This window comes from Andrographis paniculata, unplaced genomic scaffold, assembly GCF_009805555.1.
Source record: "Andrographis paniculata isolate CXL003 unplaced genomic scaffold, ASM980555v1 Contig56END, whole genome shotgun sequence".
Lineage (NCBI taxonomy): Eukaryota > Viridiplantae > Streptophyta > Magnoliopsida > Lamiales > Acanthaceae > Andrographis > Andrographis paniculata.
In genome coordinates this window covers 937,235-959,135 of record NW_026137591.1, presented here as the reverse complement: position 1 = coordinate 959,135, position 21,901 = coordinate 937,235, and the positions used below count along the sequence as shown (strand labels likewise).

At 29.7% G+C, this 21,901-nt stretch overlaps 2 protein-coding genes across 6 annotated transcripts; one reads left to right on the top strand and one right to left on the bottom strand.

Moving 5' to 3' along the window:
- The first annotated feature begins 3,263 nt into the window (after window positions 1–3,263).
- On the top strand, window positions 3,264–7,572 carry LOC127256702 (uncharacterized). Of its 4 annotated transcripts, none has more exons than XM_051282850.1 (8): window positions 3,264–3,363; window positions 3,466–3,506; window positions 3,619–3,659; window positions 4,798–4,865; window positions 5,117–5,222; window positions 5,324–5,506; window positions 6,681–7,244; window positions 7,361–7,572. In XM_051282850.1, the coding sequence occupies exons 4-8, from the start codon at window positions 4,821–4,823 to the stop codon at window positions 7,429–7,431; spliced, it is 969 nt and encodes a 322-aa protein (XP_051138807.1). In that variant the 5' UTR covers window positions 3,264–3,363; window positions 3,466–3,506; window positions 3,619–3,659; window positions 4,798–4,820; the 3' UTR covers window positions 7,432–7,572. The 4 variants fall into 4 exon arrangements, with proteins under 4 accessions (XP_051138807.1, XP_051138804.1, XP_051138805.1 ...); XM_051282847.1 differs by having other exon boundaries at window positions 6,681–7,265; XM_051282848.1 differs by having other exon boundaries at window positions 4,750–4,865; window positions 6,681–7,265.
- Window positions 7,573–13,080: 5,508 nt separating this feature from the next.
- Window positions 13,081–21,591, bottom strand: LOC127256557 (condensin-1 complex subunit CAP-D2). Of its 2 annotated transcripts, none has more exons than XM_051282618.1 (17): window positions 21,432–21,591; window positions 20,997–21,358; window positions 20,461–20,621; window positions 19,192–20,374; window positions 18,843–19,034; window positions 17,422–18,078; window positions 17,126–17,302; window positions 16,720–16,787; window positions 16,406–16,628; window positions 16,208–16,307; window positions 15,982–16,097; window positions 15,849–15,906; window positions 15,337–15,488; window positions 15,058–15,259; window positions 14,003–14,185; window positions 13,827–13,923; window positions 13,081–13,430 (listed from the first exon to the last, which is right to left on the bottom strand). In XM_051282618.1, exons 1-17 carry the CDS (start codon window positions 21,568–21,570, stop codon window positions 13,427–13,429), a joined length of 4,074 nt encoding a protein of 1,357 aa, XP_051138575.1. In that variant the 5' UTR covers window positions 21,571–21,591; the 3' UTR covers window positions 13,081–13,426. The 2 variants fall into 2 exon arrangements, with proteins under 2 accessions (XP_051138575.1, XP_051138576.1); XM_051282619.1 differs by having other exon boundaries at window positions 14,003–14,176.
- Between the last annotated feature and the right edge of the window lie 310 nt (window positions 21,592–21,901).

The window sequence follows — 21,901 nt, the reverse complement described above, 5'->3', positions numbered from 1 at the left end:
ATTTATAAATAATAATAAATACTACTCTCCCTCCCAGTTTAATTGACCCATTTTTTACTGTATTTAAAATAACAATGTTTAATTAATTAATAATGGTAAATTAGAATATTATTTAATTGTTTATATAATTAATAATATTGATAGTTTAAAATAAATTTAGCATATATGATTAAAAAATTAGAATATATATTAGATATTTTTAAAAATATATTGTAATATAAGAATATTTGCATAATGAATATTATTTTGTAGATAATAAGATTTCCTATAATACAAGTTAATAAAAAATTTTATTTATTTATTAATTAATATAAAGTAATTTTATATAAGATATGAACTTTTAAATATAGATATATATATATTTTTATAGATTAAAAATAATATAATTAAATAAAGGATCTTGAATGAATCTTATATATATATATGATATATGATGTTATGAAGTTAATTAAGTTATATTTGTTAAGTATATTTTAAAACTCTATATCTTTTATAAGATTAGTTTATGTTAATTATAAATTAATAAACTATTTTTATTTACTGGTATTATAGAAAATATTATTCTCTAAGAAATAATATCTATATTGTATTAATTTTTTATTGAGATATAATTTTCAAAATATTTAAATACATATTCTAATTTTTTAAAATTATATGTTAAATTTATTTTAAAACTACTAATATTATTAAATAAATAAAAAATAATAAAAATAATATTATAACTTATTATTATTAACTAATTAAATATCATTATCTTATTTAACGTAGTATCACTGATGAAAGGATTGAATTGACCCGAAACAGGAGAAGTATTTTTTATTTTTCATTAAATTTTTAATTAAAAAGGTAAAGTTTTCATTTTTTGTTTGTATTATTCAAATTTTATTAAAAAATTCATTACAAAAAAAACTGGAAAAAAAAAATAATAAAAAATTAATTATTATTTATTTAAACTAAGATAATAAAATTATATATAGATAATTTTTTACTTGTGTATAAGTTTAACGGACAAAAAACTTATCAATTTTTTTTTTTTTTTTATATTTGGTTTTTATATGTACATGATTATATTTCTTATACACAATTATATATAAATATTCCATAATAAATATATATATAATTTCATTTTTTTAAAAAAAAATTAGATAATTTTATCTATATATTTTTTTTTTGGATAATTGTTGTTGATGTTTATTTATATGAGGGTTAGTGAGGCGATAGAATTAGAACATTATTAGAACGAAGAAGCAAGATGAAGCTGAAGAAGAACAGTCGATGCAGAAGAGAAAACAATATTATGTATGTACATATATATATATATATATATTTCAAATTTGTATGCTTTGATTTTGGATATTATAGTAAGTGTGTTTGTTCCTGGGATTCTTTTTTTTTTTTTTTTTTATTTTTATAATAAAATTTTAATTTGAAATAGTTGTTTAATTTGATGTAAATATGTATTGATATGATATTTGAATCTAACCTTAAAATTTTAGTATAACGTGAGTAAATAAAAAATAGTTGGTCTGATTTGATATTAGTTAAACCAAAATTAAAATTCAAAAACAAACACACCTCAAGAGTAGAATCAGCAATCAGTCGATTCGTATAGTTTTTAAACGGGTTAAATAATGTAACCCTAACCCGACCTATTTGTCGAGTCGAGTATTTGTTGACAGTTTATTATCGTAGGTTCGTGTGTAAGTTCTTGTTGATCTGTATACATAATTAAATTAAAATTTTTAATTCAAATTCAATTATTTTTCATATTTTATCATAGTTTTGTAGGTTCCATGTATAATGAATGAAATTGAATTATTTAAAAATAAATTTAAATGAGTTTAATTAATACGTGGACTAATTATTATATTATAATTATTTTATATATATAATAAATATATTAATTAATATTAATCTATAAACTTATTGGAATCCTTCATATATAATAAGATTAAAATCTTTGTAGTATGTTTATACTATATTTATTTTTATATATTTTTCTCAAATGGGTTTTAAGGAACTAAGATTTTATTTTATTATATAAGTTTTATTTTTATTTTTAGTGTTTAATATTTATGTGGTTAATTGTTAAATATAAATATATTGGGTTATATAATTATTTTATACAATTTTTTCTAATTAAAAATGTTTCTATATACAATTTATTTTCTTTTTATATTAAATTCTAAAAAAAAAAGTTTAGATACTTTTTTTAATTGCAAATTTTAGTAGTTATAAATATTGATGGTTTCATATAATTGATTTTATTTTATTTTACTTTATCTATTTTTTTTTTAAATTTTTTTTTTTGATTTGCCTTATATATGTAATAAGGGTGTGTTTGTTTGGGGGATTGGATTTTGGATTGAGATTTGAATAGTAAAAATTTTAAATTTGAATAGTTATATGATGTGATATAAATAGGCATGATGTGATGTTTTGAATGTAAAATTGATTTTTAGTATAATATAAAAAATAAAAAATAAGTGTTTGATTTAATATTTTTGGGAAAAAAAAATTGGATGAATAATTGAATTTAAATCCAATCCTCCGAACAAACACACTTTTAGATTATCTTATTTGAAAGAACAATTACTATATTTATTTTTTTGTAGATAAAAATCACTTTGAGTTCTAAGAAATAAATATTTTATTTTATTTCATTGTTTTTATTTTTTACTTTTTATTGTGAATGGATAATTTGATAGTAGTAAATTTGTTGTATTATACTCCTCAGTCATTCAAATTTATTTGCTTATTTATTTTTTTGTTATTTAAATTTATTATCGTTTCTTTTTACAACTTTTTCTACTTTTTATTTATTAAAAAAAGTATAAAAAAATCTATTTATACTTATTTTTCTTAGAACTCGTGTCCGATCAAATTAACACACAAGTATTATTTTCTGCAAATATATTTTATTAGCTATTAACAGTAAAATTATAATTAAAAATTAATTTATTTTAAATATTGATTTGATTAAGAATTATTATATATATATTCGAGTTTAATTTTCGGGAAAAAATATATAATAGGAATAAATCTAAACAAATGCAGTATAATTAATTTACTTATTAATTAAAGTTGACTTTGACTTACCGCAGTCATAATTGGGTTTCTATCTAATGAGATCGTAATTTTCTAAAAAGACCCGAGTTTAAAAGTTGTACCTTTTTCAAAGATGGTTGTACCTTTACTTGGCAAGTTGAATTTGGCTTTGGAATAGAACTTGCTATTTATACCGCGTCCGATATCTTCGAATCAAAGCATTTTCAGTAATCTCGGGGAAGTCGGCGGCGGTAAAATCTACCAACGATTTCAGGTGAAGCGGCGATACTTCTCGCAATCGGTTTTTGATTTCAGGTGCGCGCTCAATTTGTTTGTTTTGTTTTGTTTTTCTTTTTTTCGTGAAATTTTTTTGCATGAGTAAGGGATGATTTGCTCTTTTTGAAATTGTATTCGCAGTGATTTCGCGGTCGATTGGGGAAAATAATCAACAATTTCAGGTGAAGTGGCGATTGCTTTTCGAAATGCGAAACTCCCTTTTTTTTTTTTTTTTTTGTGAACAATCTGCATGAGTAAGTGTTGCTTTTGCTCTTTTCGTAATCGTATTCGCAGTAATCTCGCAGTTGGTTGGGGAAAATCACCAACAAGTTCAGGTGAAGTGGCGATTGCTTTAATTTTCGTAATCCGAAACTCAATCTGATTTTTTTTTTTTCGTAGACAATCTGCATGAATAAGTGTTGCTTTTGCGATTTTCTCCTGTGATTTTCATGTTCGTGAATCGTCCGCTGCAATCTGGTTGTTTTTCCGAGCGTCGATTGTTTGTTTTCATCATATCTAGGGTTTCGAGGTTTTTCTTTTTCTTTTTTTTTATAAGAAAAAAAAAATCTATTGCTCGTTCTTCTTTAGATTAAACCTGTGGTGTATTTTGGTTTTGTTCTTGAGATGATGATGATGATTGAAGGCATCGATTTCGGTAATCCTTGTGAAAAAATCGATAATCTGTGTATGAATATGAATAATTGAAAGACGTCAGTGTTAGTTCTTTTGATCATCAACTATGGTTGTGTTTTTTGAAGTAAGTATGACTGTGACTGAAGTTTTGGATTCAAATTTTTTTTAAAAAAAAATTCATATTCATCTATTTTTAATGAAAATCTTGATGTTGTGTTTGCTTGTGTTTTGGATCTTTCGAAATAGAAAATTTGAATTTGGATTTGGTGTTTGGAATGAAAAACATGTATTAAATGTAAAAAAACAACGTTCAAAACACAAATAAACACACAATCTTCGATAAGATTGTGGTAATAACTATGTTAGTTTTCTTCGAACACAGCCATGTTGAATCATCCACTTTAAATTCACAAAGTTAATGTCGGCATTTAATTTGATGTTTTCGAACAAGTGACTACAAAAAAATTCAAGAATAGTTTGGTTGAATTTTATTTTTTTACCTTTAATGAGGTAGTGATAAGCATTTGTCGGCATTCGTATCTTTAAGAAGTATTTATGAGTTCTTGTCGTATTAGTAAAAGTTCCTCGACCAGGGAGCTATGTTCGTCCAATTTAATTGATCTCCGGCAAGTTTAGAATTTAAATTGCCAAATAAGAGTTGAGTTTGGTTTTACTTTCCGGATTAAGCAATGGTTTGTTTGTTTGTTATCGTTCATTCATTCACTCACATCGCGCTTATTGAAGAAACTATTAATTGTTCTGTTTTTACGGCGCTCATCTTTATTCTTGAAGGCGACATTGATGCATTTAAAGAGTGTTTTAGCCATGATGATATGACAGGGTGAAGTTACTTATTTGCAAAAATGTCGAAGGAAGCAAGAAAAGTTACTGAAGTTGACGTACAATACGTAAGTTTTCCATCCGTATACATTTACCACTCTTTTATATATATATATATATAAGTTACAATTGTTGAGGATTAGCTGCAACTTGGCTTGTTCCTAAGAAATTATCGAATGAATTTTCAATACTTGATCTTCATAGCGAATGCATTATAGTGTTAATTAGTGTGATGAACAATGGTTCTCTGTTTTTCCACCATTATGTATTTGAGTTTCTTGCTAAAATCGTCGACCAAAATGTGTTTCCATTGCATTAGGTTCAAAATCTCATCGAGCTAAGCCTCAAGCATTATATGACTCGGAGCGAAACCGTGAAGAAATTGAACGAACATGCAGACATCAAGCCATGTTTCACAGAACTTGGTAATTCTTTTTTTTTTTTTTATCTTTCTGGTAAATTTCGATTTCTTGAATATTGGTTATGGCATCGAATCTTTCGAGCTTATGCTCACTTGTTCCGTCAGTGTGGAAAGTTCTTGAAGAACAAAATCGGGAATTTTTTCGGGTGTACCATCTGAGGCTGAAGCTGAAGGAACAGATTAAGCGATTCAACGAGCTGCTCCAGATACAGTATGAGCTGACAAGGCAGTTAAATCAAACCGCGGCCGTCCCCAATCTCATACCGAATGGACCTCTCATTCATCCAAGTAAGGATTCCTTTCGAATTCAAGTTATCTAACGATTTCTTCGTAATTATCGTTTAAAATCATGTTAGAACTAATAATTTATATGTGTTTCGTTGAAATAAAACGTACTGCAACATAGAAGATGTTAGAAGAGAAATAGAAACAGAGAAATTGAAATATCTCAATTTTACTTCTCTATTCGAGTCAAAGAAATCAAATTTCATTGACATTAAACATGCTTCGAACTATCTACAAGTGATTTAGGCATAATGTACTAATCGTTGGAAGATGTTAGAAGAGAAATATTGATAGAGAAATGTAAATATCTCAATTTTTCTTTGTATTTGAATCAAAGAAATTAAAATTGAGAAGTAATTATTTTTTATTTCTTTCTCATAGGTTGGTTTTCATTTATCTTCCATATGCAGCAGAGTAAGAGTATGAAAATTGAAATTGTGAAGGATGTTTGATTTTATTATTTTTCATGTGTTTTACTATTTAATTTTTACGATTTCCTTTAAAAATGTATTAATCCTATCTCATAAAAATCATACTTCCTTCGTTCCACGTAAAAGTGTCTATTTTTTTTTTAATTTTAGTTCGTTCCAAGGTAATTTGTTCTTTTCTATTTTTATAATTAATAATTTTTTTAATTTTAATTAAAGTATATAGTAATTTTAATCTTAATTTATAATTATTTTTATTATATAATAATTATTTTTATTAATATGTTTCTTAATTACTTATTAATTATACTTTACCTAAACTCATGACACTTTAACTTTAACTAGCAGAGAGGGAGAATCTAAATTATTATCAATTTTCTTAAAAAATAAATAAATAAATAAAAAATCACTACCTAAATATAACAATATTTTTTCACATTGGAACTATCTCTTCTTCGATTCATTTGTTACTGTCAGATTATATAAATGATAGTCTTATCTAAAAGTTTAAATTTTTAGGGTATATGCATAATTTATTTATTTATCAATAAAATGGAGTCCGCCAATAGTTACCTCCTAGTCGATACATTCTTCACTCATCCCCTCTTCTACATTCATCCATATCGTTGTATATTTTTTTTATTCAGCTGAATTTTCTGTCTGCACTTATAGTAAAGCGACCTTGATAAATTCTTATATGTCATGTATGCGCGATGTCTAATACGTCTTTCGACACATTGATTTTTCAGTGCAAAGCTCAGCTCACCCGACCGAACCTTCCGGACAATACCCGAGGACGATGGAGCGCATGCAGATCAATCCTATCAACTCTATCCCCAACGTTTATGCCAACCACAGAGTGGAGACAATGCCTATGCCTACGCCTACGCCAATGCCAACACTAATGCCAATGCCAATGCAAATGCCAATGCCAATGCCGGGAATGGTATTCAATAATCAGGTCGGCAACCAATCGAACGCACAACCAGGAGGAATGTTCAACGCCGTCGACATGATGCATCAAGGAAATAACCGCGGAATGATGGTTCCCGCTGGAATCAACAGTTCCTTCAGCATGTATGGCCGTGTTGCCGAGACTGGTCTTCCCCTGCAGCCTCCTCTGAACAACAACCGCGGCATTAATGTAGGTTCGTCGATTCCTCCTAACAACATCGGCGGCATGAATGTAGGTCCGTCGATTCCACCGATAAATTGCGCGCCGCCGGCTCCGATGGGGAACCCGTTTTTGCAGGCGCAGCCGGTGTGGGAACCTCCGGTGAACCCGTTTGGATACATGCCCACTGATGCTTTCGGTAACTTTATGCATACCAACGGTTGGCCTTTCTCTCTCTCTCTCTCTCTGTATATATATATGTGTATGTAGATATATGTGTGATTTCTTGATGTTGAATTGATTTTTGGTGTTCAGGAAACTTGTTGGGGTTGGATATGGAGATGGGGCTTTGGAATGAGGTTAGTAGTGATCATAAATATAATTAATGCTTTTTGTGTTATTTTGAATGATGAAACAAAGCGAGTGTGTTTTGGATTTTGGTTTTCGGTTTGAATTTGAGACTTTGTATGGTTGGATGGATTTGGATTTTTAGCTCTTCTTTATGGTTTTGGCAGTGATTCATGGACTTAAATGACTACATTGTTGTTTGTTTGTAGTTCTTTCTCTCTTTCTCAATCCTTTTCTTTCTATATATATATATTTGAAAATGATTACGATGTTGCGTGCTAAATTTAAATCGGTATTTATAATATATATAAACAACACATGTTCTTATTATTACACAGCACTTGTGGTGTGTAATAAAGACATGTGATGTTTGTTTAGAATTATATATGTTGTATAAAAGTATGTTATATGTTGTGTATGTGACCATAACATGTACTATTAATTTATGTGTTTTTATTTGTATTATATTAAGTACAGGGGATGTGCTGCCAAGAGCAATACATAATACATTGTGTTTGTTTGTTATTAAATTCAGCACCGTAGTTGTCGCCCATATATATATATATATATGGATAGTTACTACTCCCTTCATCCGTTTACAAAAAATAAATGGGTTGTAACAAGTAGTGTAAAGATATTTTTGTCTTTGTTTTGTAGTATAAAAGTAACAATATGATATAAAATATAGATAATTGTGTAAAAAAAAATATTTAATAAAATTGTTATTTTATAATTGGACATTCCAAAATTAAAATTAGTACCAGACCACCAGGATAATTAATTATATATATATATATATATATGCAGAATAAATTAATTAAGGATGGGATCGGACAACACATATGCATGCATGCATATGTAACGTAGACATGAGTGGTACGATAGTACAGTACGAGGGAGGTACGTAGCGTAGATATATATGGTCAACTCATTCAGGGAGGGTTGAGATTCTTACACTTACAACAAAAGTGGTTTTAAGTTGGAATTTCGGATTTCCGTCTTAACATGGTATTAGAGTCATGACATTACAAAAAAATTAATATATTTGTAACAGAATTCCATCTCTAATCTCTAATATCATTAGTAATAGAAAAAGTGAATTTAGTAACGAAAAAATTTCGTTGCAAAATTGATAATTTCTTGTAGTGATATGTCCGCCGTATTAGGTTTGGATCCGGTATGAATTTTCGAGATTATTATCTCGAGTGGAAGAGTGTTAGGCTACTCCACTTATAACTAATTGGTTTAAAATTGGAACCCCGGATCCCCGTCTCAATTAAAATATTATTATTATTATGATAGAGATAGAATATATATGCAATGGTAGACTTGATATTAGTCCATTATTAATCAGTTTGTTTCTTTTCTTTGTTGCATTTTAGCGGTGATATGAAGAAAACATTCACTTAGACATTTTTCTTCACTTAATTTTTTTTTTTTTTTTAATTTTTTAGTTAAGAGACGAATGTTTATTCTATTTCTTTCTTATTGTATTCATTTTATTATGAATTATTATGTTATGTTGGCCCGGTACACTTTCATATCATACGTTACAAAAAGTCGGGGGTTCGATAATTACTCTCAACCATAGTTTATCCATTGAAAACTTAAAATAGCAATTACGAATTTTCATGTTATATAAAAAATACATATATATATATATATAGATATAAAATATAGATACAAATAGGGGCTATATAGACAGGTACTAGATTTTGGGTTGAATGTAGTATTGGATGTGACCATAATTAAATATGTTCATTTTACGATTAATGTTTATGTTTCGCATGTGACATCTTATTATTTTAGAATTATAATTAAGCTACGTGAACAATATTTGAAGATCATTTCTTAAAAATTTATTGCATTCAAGATTTTATGGCCTTTGATAAAACATATTCCAATAAAATATATTCGAGTCAAACAATTTTATTCAACAAGAAAATAAAAATGGAATGAAAAAAAAAAATCGCAAAATCTTTGGCATAATTATTTAAATATTATTGAATTTAATAACAATTACAGAAATAATGCTAAAAAAATACGAAACTAAGCAATAACAATATTTTATGATGTGGTAACAACCGTGCAAAAAATCAGACTAAAACGAATCATTTATAGTAGACAAGATGTAGGGATTTGAACGCATGACCGGGACAGCCCTACTATATATATATATATATTATAACGCGGGAACCTCCGTTCGGGTTTAATTTGGTACTCGCCCCTACTATATATATATATATATATATATTATAACGTGGGAATGTTAACCTCCGGCCAAACCTAATATATTTTATATCTATCATGGTTCTACTACGAATATAAAGTTCTATCTTTGATTTATTCCCAATTATTTTATTTTATTTTTTTAATCATAATGGCAAATCAAATAACTGTTTTTATTTATTATGGTGACAATATTATTGAAGATTATGAAAATATCAGTTACATTATGCTTCTTATATTTTATTTACCTATACCTGGAATATAAGTTATTTCGAATTAACAAATTTCTTTTTTGAAATTGAATATTGATAGTAATAGTATTCTATTGCGGTGCATATTATATTCATATTTGGCCAACAAAGAGATATGTGATGATGAAAATCATTGCCGTGTTGGAATTTTTTTTTTTCAGAATTCTGAGCAAAAAATAAATTATAAACTCTATAAATAAATATTTAAATTTATTTTTAAAATGACATAAAAATTATAATACTAATAAACTTCATAAAAGTAAAAATTATTAAATTTTAATTTTAGAATAAGAATTAGAATTAGATTGGGTAACTGTAGAGAAAAAGATTTCCATAAAAGTATAGAAAAAAAGAAAAAAAAAAAAGTAATATGATATTATTGCAGTTTTCTATAAAAATTACAAATAGAAAAAAGATTTCCATAATGATCTTGCTCCCGTCATTCCATACATGCTTTTATAAATCGATTGATACACGCGAACAACAAAAAAACGATGAAGAGAATAAATAAATGGAAAAAAAAATGAAACACGAAAAGAATAAATAAATGAAAAAAAGAAAAGAAAAGAAACTCATTCAAGTGCATCATTTTTATTTTCGTCTTAAAAGTAAAGGTTATCGTATAATTTTATTTTATTTTTTTTATTTGTCGAAAAACTTACATTATATTTGTGAGATGATCTATAAAGGAATCACTTTCATCTAAGAACCATTAGAAGTGGATGAAGTACTAAAAATTAATTTTATATTTACAATATCATATTCATATATATTTACATCACATTAAATAAATATTTTAATTCAAAATTTTATTATTTAAATTTTTACCCAAGCAAACACATCCTAAATAGTAAATAATTTGAAATCTCTAAGGTACAATCAGCAAAATAAAAATTCTGTTTACATAAATATTTTTGAAAGTTTTGAAATAATAATATTTTTTATAAAAAATAAATCAATTTTTTTTTTTTCTCACAAAAGATAATATGTTAATAACTAAACTTTTGATTACTTTAATAAACTTTCGAAAATTATATTTAAAGGAGCCAATGATCTTAATGATTTATTTCAAAAAAATTACTATTATTAAAAATATACTCCCTCCGTCTTAGATAAGATGGGCATGTTACCGTAGATACGGAAATTTATGCAAAGTATAATTACTAAGTGTATTAGTAAAAATAATTATAGATTAAAATTAAGATAACTAAATAGTTTAATTAAGACTAAAAAAATTATAAATTTTAGATTTTAAATTATAATTAAAGTTTTCAAAAAAAGAATGGACAAATTATATAAGATGAACGAAAATAAAAAAATAAGGACAAATTATGTGGATCGGAGGGAGAATTTATTTTACAAAATATCAAATTAAACATTATTTGAATATAAAATATAAACCAAATATTTGGGGCAGTCCAATCTGACACGATTTAAAATCAGTTTGATTCGGCCAAAACTGATTTCAATCCGGGCCTTAAATTACAGCCCAACGACAGGCTAATTTAAACTTGGCCTGGGCCAGCCCAATAATTTTTTTGTTCATTTACATTTTTGTAAAAAAAAAATTATTAGTTAAAATTTTCTAATTTTAAAAAATTAAGACCGTGTTGGGCCGGGCCGGACAGGTCGACTTTAATTTTTTTTCAAATTTTTTCCTGTTTTAATTTACTAAAAATTGTAATCCAATGATTAAAGTAAGAATCAAAGGTAAAAAATAACAACCTTATCATCAAACTATAATTCAATTTTTATCATTAGTTAACACACATTTAAATATATTATTTTTTAAATATTAATGTTAATAAATCGGGCGGACCGCATCGATAACAATCCAAAAGATTTTGAATCTATATTTGGAGGCCTAAGTACAAATTTTTGGGTCAGATTCGAATCAGATTTTTAGATCGTGTCTATTTTTACTAGCTCTAGCTATTATTAAAAAATTTGAATACTGTCATTTCAAGTTTAAATTATTATCATTATTCAAAAAATTAGTGGACTATTTAAAATTTAAAGTATCACTAGTACTCACATGGAGTAATTTAAATTTAAATCAATTAAAATAATTAATTTATATTTTAAAAATATAAAATACTCTAATTTTAGAAAAGTCAATAATAATTGAATAAATCAATTTGTTTTATTTTAAATTTAAATAATATTTTGATATAATATTTTATTATAAAAATAATATATATTTTATTAAAAACTATACCAACTTAGTACAAATTTATGTTTGAAATTTAAAAATACTCCTTCGTCTCACGTCTATCTATTCGTTTATTTTTTTTTGCATAAAATGAAATGTAATAAAATAAAGATAAAAGGACTAAACTAACTAAGGTAATAATATTTAAGTATTATTTATAACGAAACAAACCAAAATAAAAAAATAAATTGTTTGATATAGAACAACTGGAGTACATATATTTGGATTTACTTTCAATTTTACTTTAAATTTTAATATAAAATTATTTAAAAAAATAAAATTACTCTACCAAATCTATACCTTCTTTTTTTTTTTTTTTTGTCTACAAAATATATTTCAAATTAAAAGTATTACTATTGTTCAATTTCTCAATAAATATATACTTCCTCAATTATCTAATTGTAAATTCATATATTTGAACACATATTTAAAATAGATAATAATTATTACCTTTTGTTTTTTTATAATAAAAATTATATATAAAAAATTTATTATTATTATTTAAATGACGAAGATAATATTATTTTATTGTGAAATATTATATCAAAATAATATTTAAACCAAATAAACCATAGATAACATAGGTTTAAAATTTCAAATTCAATAATTCGAAATACATATTCAAATTCTAATCCCCTACTATAAAGCAACATTTCTTTTTTGGTATATCCCAAACACCCTGCAATATTTCCAAATTATGAAATAATTAATTAGTCTTAATCTCTACCCCACACTTTATCCCCTTACATCATCCAAATAAAAAAATAAAATATATATTTCTCTATCCATTACATCACCTAATTTCTAAATTATCCTACTTAATACTACCCACTTAAAAACTCGTACCAAAAACAAATATTGCACCTTTTTTTGGGGCAGGGTGTAACATTCACAATTTGTAGGACGAAATATTTTTAAATCAAACCAAATATGCTAAAAACTTAGTCAAGGAAATTGAAACAGATAATTCAAAGCTATTCACACATAAACAAGACAACAACAACAAAAAAAAAATCATCAAATTTTTTGTCAAGATTACACAAATGGCAGGACTATATAATATATATATATATATATATATCATCTCTAGTCTAGTCTAAGCCTAAGTCTAGTCTCTACCACATTTGAGTTAAATGTGGATTAGTTCACTTAATTCAAATGCCAAATTTACTAAGCATCAATCAATTTTCATTTTTCACACAAGCATTTACTTAATCAGACATAACATAAAACAACAACAGAAACTTAGGGTTCATGCCATCGTACCTTGTACCCATAAGGACAATGTTTATGATGATGATGATCCCGATTTCGATATTGGCTTGGCTGTCCATTTTTAGGTTACCTGAAGGTAGATACCAACCAGTGTTGGAATTAGAGGGACTATACAGAAAGTCGAAGATAATACTCTATTCTTCAATCAATCAAATATATGTTCATTTCAACTAGATGCAAGTTTTAATGAATATGATATTATATTAATTGGTTGTAACATGAAATAAAGATATTTTGGGAACTATAGAAAACTTTTTATATAAACTGAATATGTAAATATCGTAATATCAAAGAGTATAAATTAATGAGCCTAACATACTTTGTGTAGACAAATAAAAACAAAAAAGGGAAGCGAATAATTTGGTGGATTGAGGGAATATTTGAAATGGTTTTTTTATATTTCATATTTAAAAAGTGTTGGAAAGAAAATGTTACCATCTACTGCTGGATGAATTCTTACACATACCTTTGCTTTACTCGTCTGCTGGTTCTCTTATTGGAGGGTCGAGAATTAACATTGTGCGATTTTGTGTTGCTTTTCTCGACCTTGGGCTTAGAAGCACCTGAAAATGTCGATTGGTTTAGCAGATAGTTGATCATGGGATTTATGTATAGGTAACAAAGGTTGCAATCTAGCATGACCTCTTCGAAAACGTTGAGGGGATTGAATTTCGTCGTCATCTTCATCTCCTTCTTCTTCTTCTTCCCTTTCTTCTTCTGTCACCTCGCTGGAAGCATCTGAACTTGTTCTAGATTTGGTTGTTTTCCTTCTTGACTTTGAACTTTGAGTATCTATCGACTCATTTGTTTCATCATCTGTTCCAGCTTAAATGCAATAAGAAATCAATATTAGTATATAATAAGATACGTCATAATGTAACCATAGTTGCCAATCTCGAATAAGCATTAAATAGCAATCAACCTCTAAAATACTATAACAGAAGAAAAGAGATGACTACTATTTAGTAACTTCGATATAAAACTATAAAAATTATTATTATATATACGAATTTACAATAAAATTACATAAAAAAATATGTAAAGTTATAATTATCATTAAAAGCAATAAAATGTCAAAAAAATATATCTGATCATAGTTTAGAAATAGGTACATAAGCAAAAATAATTAAAATCGCTACTACTTTATACGAATCAAAATCTAATAAATAATTTTCTTCCTCAGTTTTGCCCTCTTCACAGCTGCTTGAACAATTATCTTAAATGAGATAGTTCTTCATCTTTATCCATTTCTCCCGTTGTATGTTCGTCATCCTTCATAATGTTCATCTTTCTAGAGCTAGAACTAGCTATAACCCCTTTTTCTCATCGATGTTTGCTTCCTATTGTAAATAGGTGGTTCTTATATAAATATTTATGTAATATAATACAATTTACAAAACTCCCACAAGTTTTTTTCTTAATAATAAACTATATATATATATATATAGACTATAAGACTATAGAGCTTCCACAGCTCACACCAAACCAATGCGAAACAGCACTACGGTCAGTATTGCCTAAATTGTGCGTTATTGACAACTATAAATGTAACTAAGGAAACAAAAGACTACGAAATTCTAAAACGAAAGAACTGGCAGAAAATACAATTGACCAATGCAAATTTCAACCAGCTAGTAGGATTATAGGGAAAGGTTTTCAAGAGTTCATTTCAGGCAATGTAATGTAATACCACATACCTTCAGTAGTATCATATTCACCACTCTCATTTTCAACTTTCTTGGTTGCCACAAAGTTCTGGAAATTATCGACCTTTTGTTGATGCGCTTGTGCATTCTTTTCTGTGAGTGCTTGCTCCTTCTTTTCATGATGAACGGCATTGAGCTTCTCTTCAAACTCTTCAAGTATTGATTTCAACTCAGGTTTTGCAAATTTTTTCCCCTGAAAGAAAAGAAAGTGGGAATCAACTAAAATCGGAATTACAGATGTTAATAAAACCACGTCCAAGAAAAACATACCTTGTTAATTATATTCCTGAAGTGGTTCATGACAATATCCTCGGATAAGACATGCTCATATGCCTTGAATGACTCCATGAGCCGCCTCATACTCTTCTCGGTAAAAGGTAGAAGAGAGAGGCAGTAAGAAATATAATCCCACAGCCGGATATCTGCACCGAAAGGTATAGTAGACAAAATGCTATTACTGTTAAACTGATCAACTCTAGAACTGAAAACATAAAAAATTTTCTTGGCTTATCACAAGAATAAGAGCAAACCGAAAGATATATGGACAAGATGATGCAAACTATTGCAGCTTATCAAATGAAAATGACATGGAGAGCATTTATCATAGTTACTAAGGGTAGTATGTTACTTCTACTGTTAAAACCATTATATGCAAGACTACATTAAACCGAAAGAAATTTTGATGCTTGATCAATCAAAGATTAAAGTTATCACCTCTACTTTTGAGTAAATTACTGATTTTGCAATAATATAATTAACAAGATTAAAAAGGGATTCGATACCTGAGACTCCGGTGAGCCTATTGAATAGTTTTTCAACAAGAGATTCCACTTGTTTATCCTAAAATGATTCACCAGCTCAGATAATTTGTAGATTTGCAAATTGTGCAATTGAAGATTACTTAAATTGTAATACCTTTTTGATAAAACCAATTAAAAACTGCATGATGTTATAGAAGGACTCCCTGTTTAGGTCCTGGCTGGATAATTTTCCAAGGATATCTGGAAGCAGATTATATACAGGGTTGTTTCCTACAACAAATTCAAGTATTTCAAATATTTTGCAACATATGCCTACAGAAAAATTGGGGAAAATGTATAATATGTGTCAGACCAGAGAAAAATACTATCAATAAAATCACCTTTTTTCGATAGCTCATAAAAGAACAGCTTGGCTAAATTTGCAATCCTCTCTTCTACATCTTCCAATATCATAGCCATTTCATTGATATAGCCTTTAACCTAAGTGTTTAATGATCATGATCAAGATCAAAACCAGAAAACAAATCAACAAATAAAAAATAAATAGAATCAATGGGAGAGTAGCCCCTTTATCAAACCTTCATCATGTCATTTAATATAAGGTGAGAAAGAACCAACACAGCATTCTTCCGAACAGATACTGACTGATCTCTAAGACGTCGGTACATGTTTTCTGTCCACGGTTCTAACAAGTTTGGAAAGCGAACGGCTAGATCTCCAAGAGCAATAGTGCAATTTGAACGGACAATTTCAGATGGTGCACTCTCCACAACAGTGAAAAGCAACTGGAGATTTGACTCACTAAAAAGTGAAAGAGTATAGATGATAAGTAGAAATGCAGTCTATGGCCATAGACCTAATGGTAGTCACATATCAAAAGATTTTCACTTACCAGAACTTGGCATCAATGATCATTAAACGGCATAAAGCAAGCATTCCAGATGCCTGCAGATCAGGGTGCTAAAACAACAGCATAACTATTGTCAGTTCATCAATTTAGTGTCAATGCAAAAGAATATAAATTGGTGCACATAATAGCAACAGCACATGGCGAATACGTTTCCTTCCTAATTAAAAATATTAATGGCTATTGCTCATGATTGTTCTTCAATGATAAGGAGACAAGGCTAGTAAGATGATTGAGTTCCTAATATTTAAACACTTCCATATTTAGTTAAGTACTCCACGGATGCGCTTTAATGGAGTGAGAATTTCACATTCAGGCATTCAGCCTTTTCTATTTCAAAATCAACTAGGGAATCTACCATACACTATTAAAACAAGATTTGAATAATCACCTTTTGCATTAAATTGAAGTTTCTACATAATTTGGATATAAATGGTGCACAATGTCCAATCAAGTTCTTTCCAGCCCCAACACCAGAAACAATTTCTTTCTCTGCCTTTTCTGCTAGGCTATCCAGGATTGCATCTTCTGAGGCTGCAAGTCCCAACTCTGAATTGATCCCACTATCCTGAAAGAAACCGATGCGGAATAATAAAACAGAAAGTTAAAACAAATATGATATAGCCATCATATTATTCAAGATAGTTTATGTAAATTTCCTCATTGCAAAGATATCATAAATTGCACCTTCTGAGCATTTGATGCAGTATTTACATCAACATTGCCGTTCTCAGCTGCCATTTTCTCTTTCTTGGCTTTTGCTTTCTGTATCTTGTGAATACAGGACTCAATATAGGCTAATTGGTTCATGGCAACATGGCTAACAACAAACAGGTATCTGCTGAGATTTCTAACTTGCACAGTGGTGAGGAGATAAGAACCACCAGAATTCACTTCTAGGGGCATATCAGTTTCTTCACTAGATTCAAACACAGATTTAAGTGATCTTTTCACCAGATCAGCAGCAATTGTTTCTGGAGTAGGGTGGATAGAATAGAGGGTAGCTATAGCCTTATCTGCAGCAGCATACCAAATATTTTCAGGGATTGAAAACCCAGAAATCAAACCTTGCAACAAACTAAATACGCGGTTTCCATTAGTTGACAACAACTTCTTTTTGTCTTCCACAGACAACCTTTGTAGTGCTAAGCATGCTGTTCTAGCAAGCAGTGGTTCCACTTTTGCCCATTGACCCAATCCAATATCTATGATGTCTTGTAAGTGAGAGCTGAGAACAGTGGGTGAAGATTTTGCTGCCATGCACAGAACTGATAAAGCACCTCGGCTTTGCTGAGCAGTTGTTCCACTAATATTGAAACAAAAGAAATCCCATAGTACAGACAACTGGGCAAGAAAACAAGAATTAAAACTAAAACAGAACTCTTGAGAAAATATGCTGCAAAGAGACTGTACTATATCCTAGTTATTTGGCATAATTATGTTCTTATTTAAAGGAGGTGAACTCAGACATAATCTATACACTAGATTTTGAATATGGTTGGAAAAAATTTCACTTCGAAAATAACCTCAAGTTATTCGGCTGCGCATACAAAAGAGCATCATACTGTACTATAGTATTACTAAGGCTATGAAAAGTTGAATCTCCCAGAGTAATGTCTGAGTGTAGAAGCATGATTTTGATCAGAAAAAAATAAATAAATAAATAAAAATGGTCACAGTCATCTTCCAATAATAGCTTTAGAGAGAACTTAAATATCTGTTCAATTTAGCAAGGACCAATAGGCACCATGAACCATTGTAGCATAGGATACACAGTAATTTCTCGAATTGACAGCAATGACAATTTGAATTTTAGCATGTAAAGTATAGGACCTATTCAATTTGCATGTAAAAATAGAGGTTAATCCCAGGCAAGCTATGGAGTATGATTGCAATTCTTATATTAGAAACAAACCGGATAACATAGTTACACTAGATTCTAAAGTTACCATAGGCATGATATTATATTAGGTATATAGAACTCTACTATTTAGTGTTCTACCACTAGACATCATGCTCAACAAAATACAAAACTGTACACATGCTCCATAATTTTAATGGAAGGAAACACCTTACACTTAAATTGCCTAGTCATGATAGCAACTTACCATGCTGGCAGTTATATCTCCTTTGGATACCAAAACCCCAAGAATGAATTCCAAAGCCGCGAGATCTCCAATATTTGAGTCTATGGCAAGATTTAAAAGATTCTTAGCAGTATCCACTGGGTTTTTCCTAATGTATATTGCAATGAAAGCATTCTCAACGGCCTCATAAATTGATTTTTCTTGAGAAAATACCTGTCATCATCCAGGACATATGGCTATTATATTGTCAATTAATTCATGGAGTACGAATACCAACATAGGTAGCTGACAGAATCTCTTATATTGGAGAACAAAAAACAGCTGCATCTAACTAAACAAAATCATAAGGGTAATCATGATGAGGAAGTACCAAAGGAAGCATCTTTCGCAGGCAGGCTTCTGATCCATCAATTTGAAATTGCCTACATCTCATGAGCAATAGAATAGTGTGCTCCACATCAGTTGAAGATGATGAAGCCATTAATTGAACAAGTATAGGCATCGCATCGGACATGCATTTTGAGAATCTGAGGCCAGCTTCAAGCGAAGCAACCAAGGCCCGAGTTTGCTCCACATTCCCAAAATCTGGCACAGAATTGTCCGCTTGCAGGGGCTCATCTGCCACCTGAGATAAACAGCTATCAGTCATACTGTCCTGATCCTTGGATTCCACTTTTATACCTTCATCTTCAACCCCACTATCACTGCAAGAAACTTGACTATCTGATGGAAATTCTTCCGAGTTTTCAGGTGTACTTTTTGGTTCAAGCTCATCCAACTTTTTCTTGTACTGTTCCAGGGTTGCCTCAAAGGAAGCTGCCCTAAGCTGCGGTCCGAAAGGATTGTGTTGCAGCATCATAATAAGCAAATTGAGTGCTGACTTTCTAACAATCGCACTCTTATCCTCTAGTCTCCCAGAAGCCATTGTTGCAACCTCATTCCATAAACCAATAGAGATAGAATGTTCCTCACATAATTCTGCCCAGACCTGAAGAACCCGACTCCTAGTATAAGCAGACACATCACGGCAGCGCTCCAGCAAGATTTCAAGCATGGCTTGTTTTGTCCGAAGACGTATAGATTTGGAACTAACTTCGCCTTCAACATCATTGAAGGCCTTTGCAATTAACTTACCCAATACCCCAACAAGTGCATTCCTTATCTTGTAGGATTCTCCGCCAAAGTGCGGAATCAATAAGCCAATGTTGGTCGAAAACAAGTTTGGCAATCGATCAGCTAGTTCTACTAGGAAACGCCCAATATTTTCAGCTCCAACAGTATCTTTAAGATAGGCTTTTGGGTTTGTCCTTCCAATCTCCCTAATGAGGGCTGCAGCCATACTTCCATCAGCATATTTCTTTTCAGCTCCAGCAACAGCATCAGCCAAGTGTGTAACAGCAAAATCATATCTATGAATCAGGTGCAAAATAGAAGCACATGATTGCGCAATATAGTGATACTTGGTGGCACATGTCCCAATTATATTGCATAAGGCTTCTTTTGTTGCTGAATCTTTTAGCATCAGTGCATTCTCAAACATCAGGAATGCATTTCTACAACAAGGCATGTTTCAAATCAGATTCGGCCATCATTGTTAAGTGCTCGAACCAATTAAAAATAAAAGAAGAGTTAAACTTACTTCATAATGAAGGATAAATAATTTTCATCAGCATCTGACGAACCAAAGAGCATTGAGAGATTGATCTCCAACGAGTTGGCAATTAAATTCATTATTCTGCCCCTCTGAGCTTCCCAATCCCACAAATTCACAGGATGTTTCTTCCTACTGGAAGCCACCGCCTAGGCCATATAAAAGATTAAAGTTGTGTATCAGTAACCAGAAATTAAAATGACTTGCTACAAAGTGCAAAATAAATTCCTCCTTTTGAATACAAAGATTCAGTTCGAAATTATTCACAAAACTAAACCTACAAGAAGATTCTCAGAACACTATGCCCTGCGTATGAAGAACTAACATTCACATACCCAATGGAGATATATATATTTATATATACATGTATATCAACTAAAACTGATGAAACTTTGGACAGCATTCGCAATAGTAAATAGATATCCATATATTAAATGTATGGCTTCTTTCGATTCGAGGTGCAATAAATTTTCGATGCCAATCTGTAACAAATTAATTCAACAAGAACTTAAAAGTAATGTTACTTTCGTTCCATTGGTAGCTGAAGTGGAACTCGACTGTTCAATAAGCACAATATGCACAAGGAAGAACGTGTAGATCTTAAATGCATTCCGATACGATGCAACTCTGTCAGCAGCCAATTGCTCGCAGCCATGCTCGAAGCTCTCATCACTTCCATTCTCCTGAGGAGCAGACCCTTGCGAGCGCGAGAGCGAGTCAACATTCGGCAACAAAACACTCAGATTAGACCTCAAAGACTCCACTAGATTCAACTTGCACCCAGGGCTGAGACTGGCAAAACCCTTAACCAAAGAATACACGCGGTCAAAAACCTCCTGCTCCTCCACGCAGAACAACTCCTTGTCCGACAGATCAAACGAAACTCCTGTTGTTCCAAAACAATCCAATTAGGAAAGAGGTGAATACCGCGGACAGGGGGAGGGTTTCGAATTACCAACCTTTCACGAATTCTTCCAGCTCCGACGGGCGCAGCGATGAGACGGAAACTGCATTCTGAACTGTGAGGCATGCGTAGCTTGAATCGTTGTCTTCTTCGAGGGAGGTCAGCGTTTGGGGAAAAATGAACGACGGAGCCATTAACGGTTACAGAGAAGAAAGAGAGTTTTGTGGGGGAGAGAGAAAGAGAAACGTTTTAATTGAAATTTGAATTCTGAATAAATGAAAGAGCGGGAAAAAGATTTGGGCTTTATTTTAAGATAAAAAGACTTTTGGGTGTTTTTATCAATTTACTTTTTTTCTTTAAAAATATTAAAAATATTTAATTTTAATTTTTTAATATAAATAAAAAATTATGTTGATAATATAAAAATAGTACTCCTTCCATTCGCAAGAAGGTTTGTTATTCACTTTTTTTTTATGTGTTGATCTTTAAATATTAATTATGATATAAAAAAAACAAAAATATGTT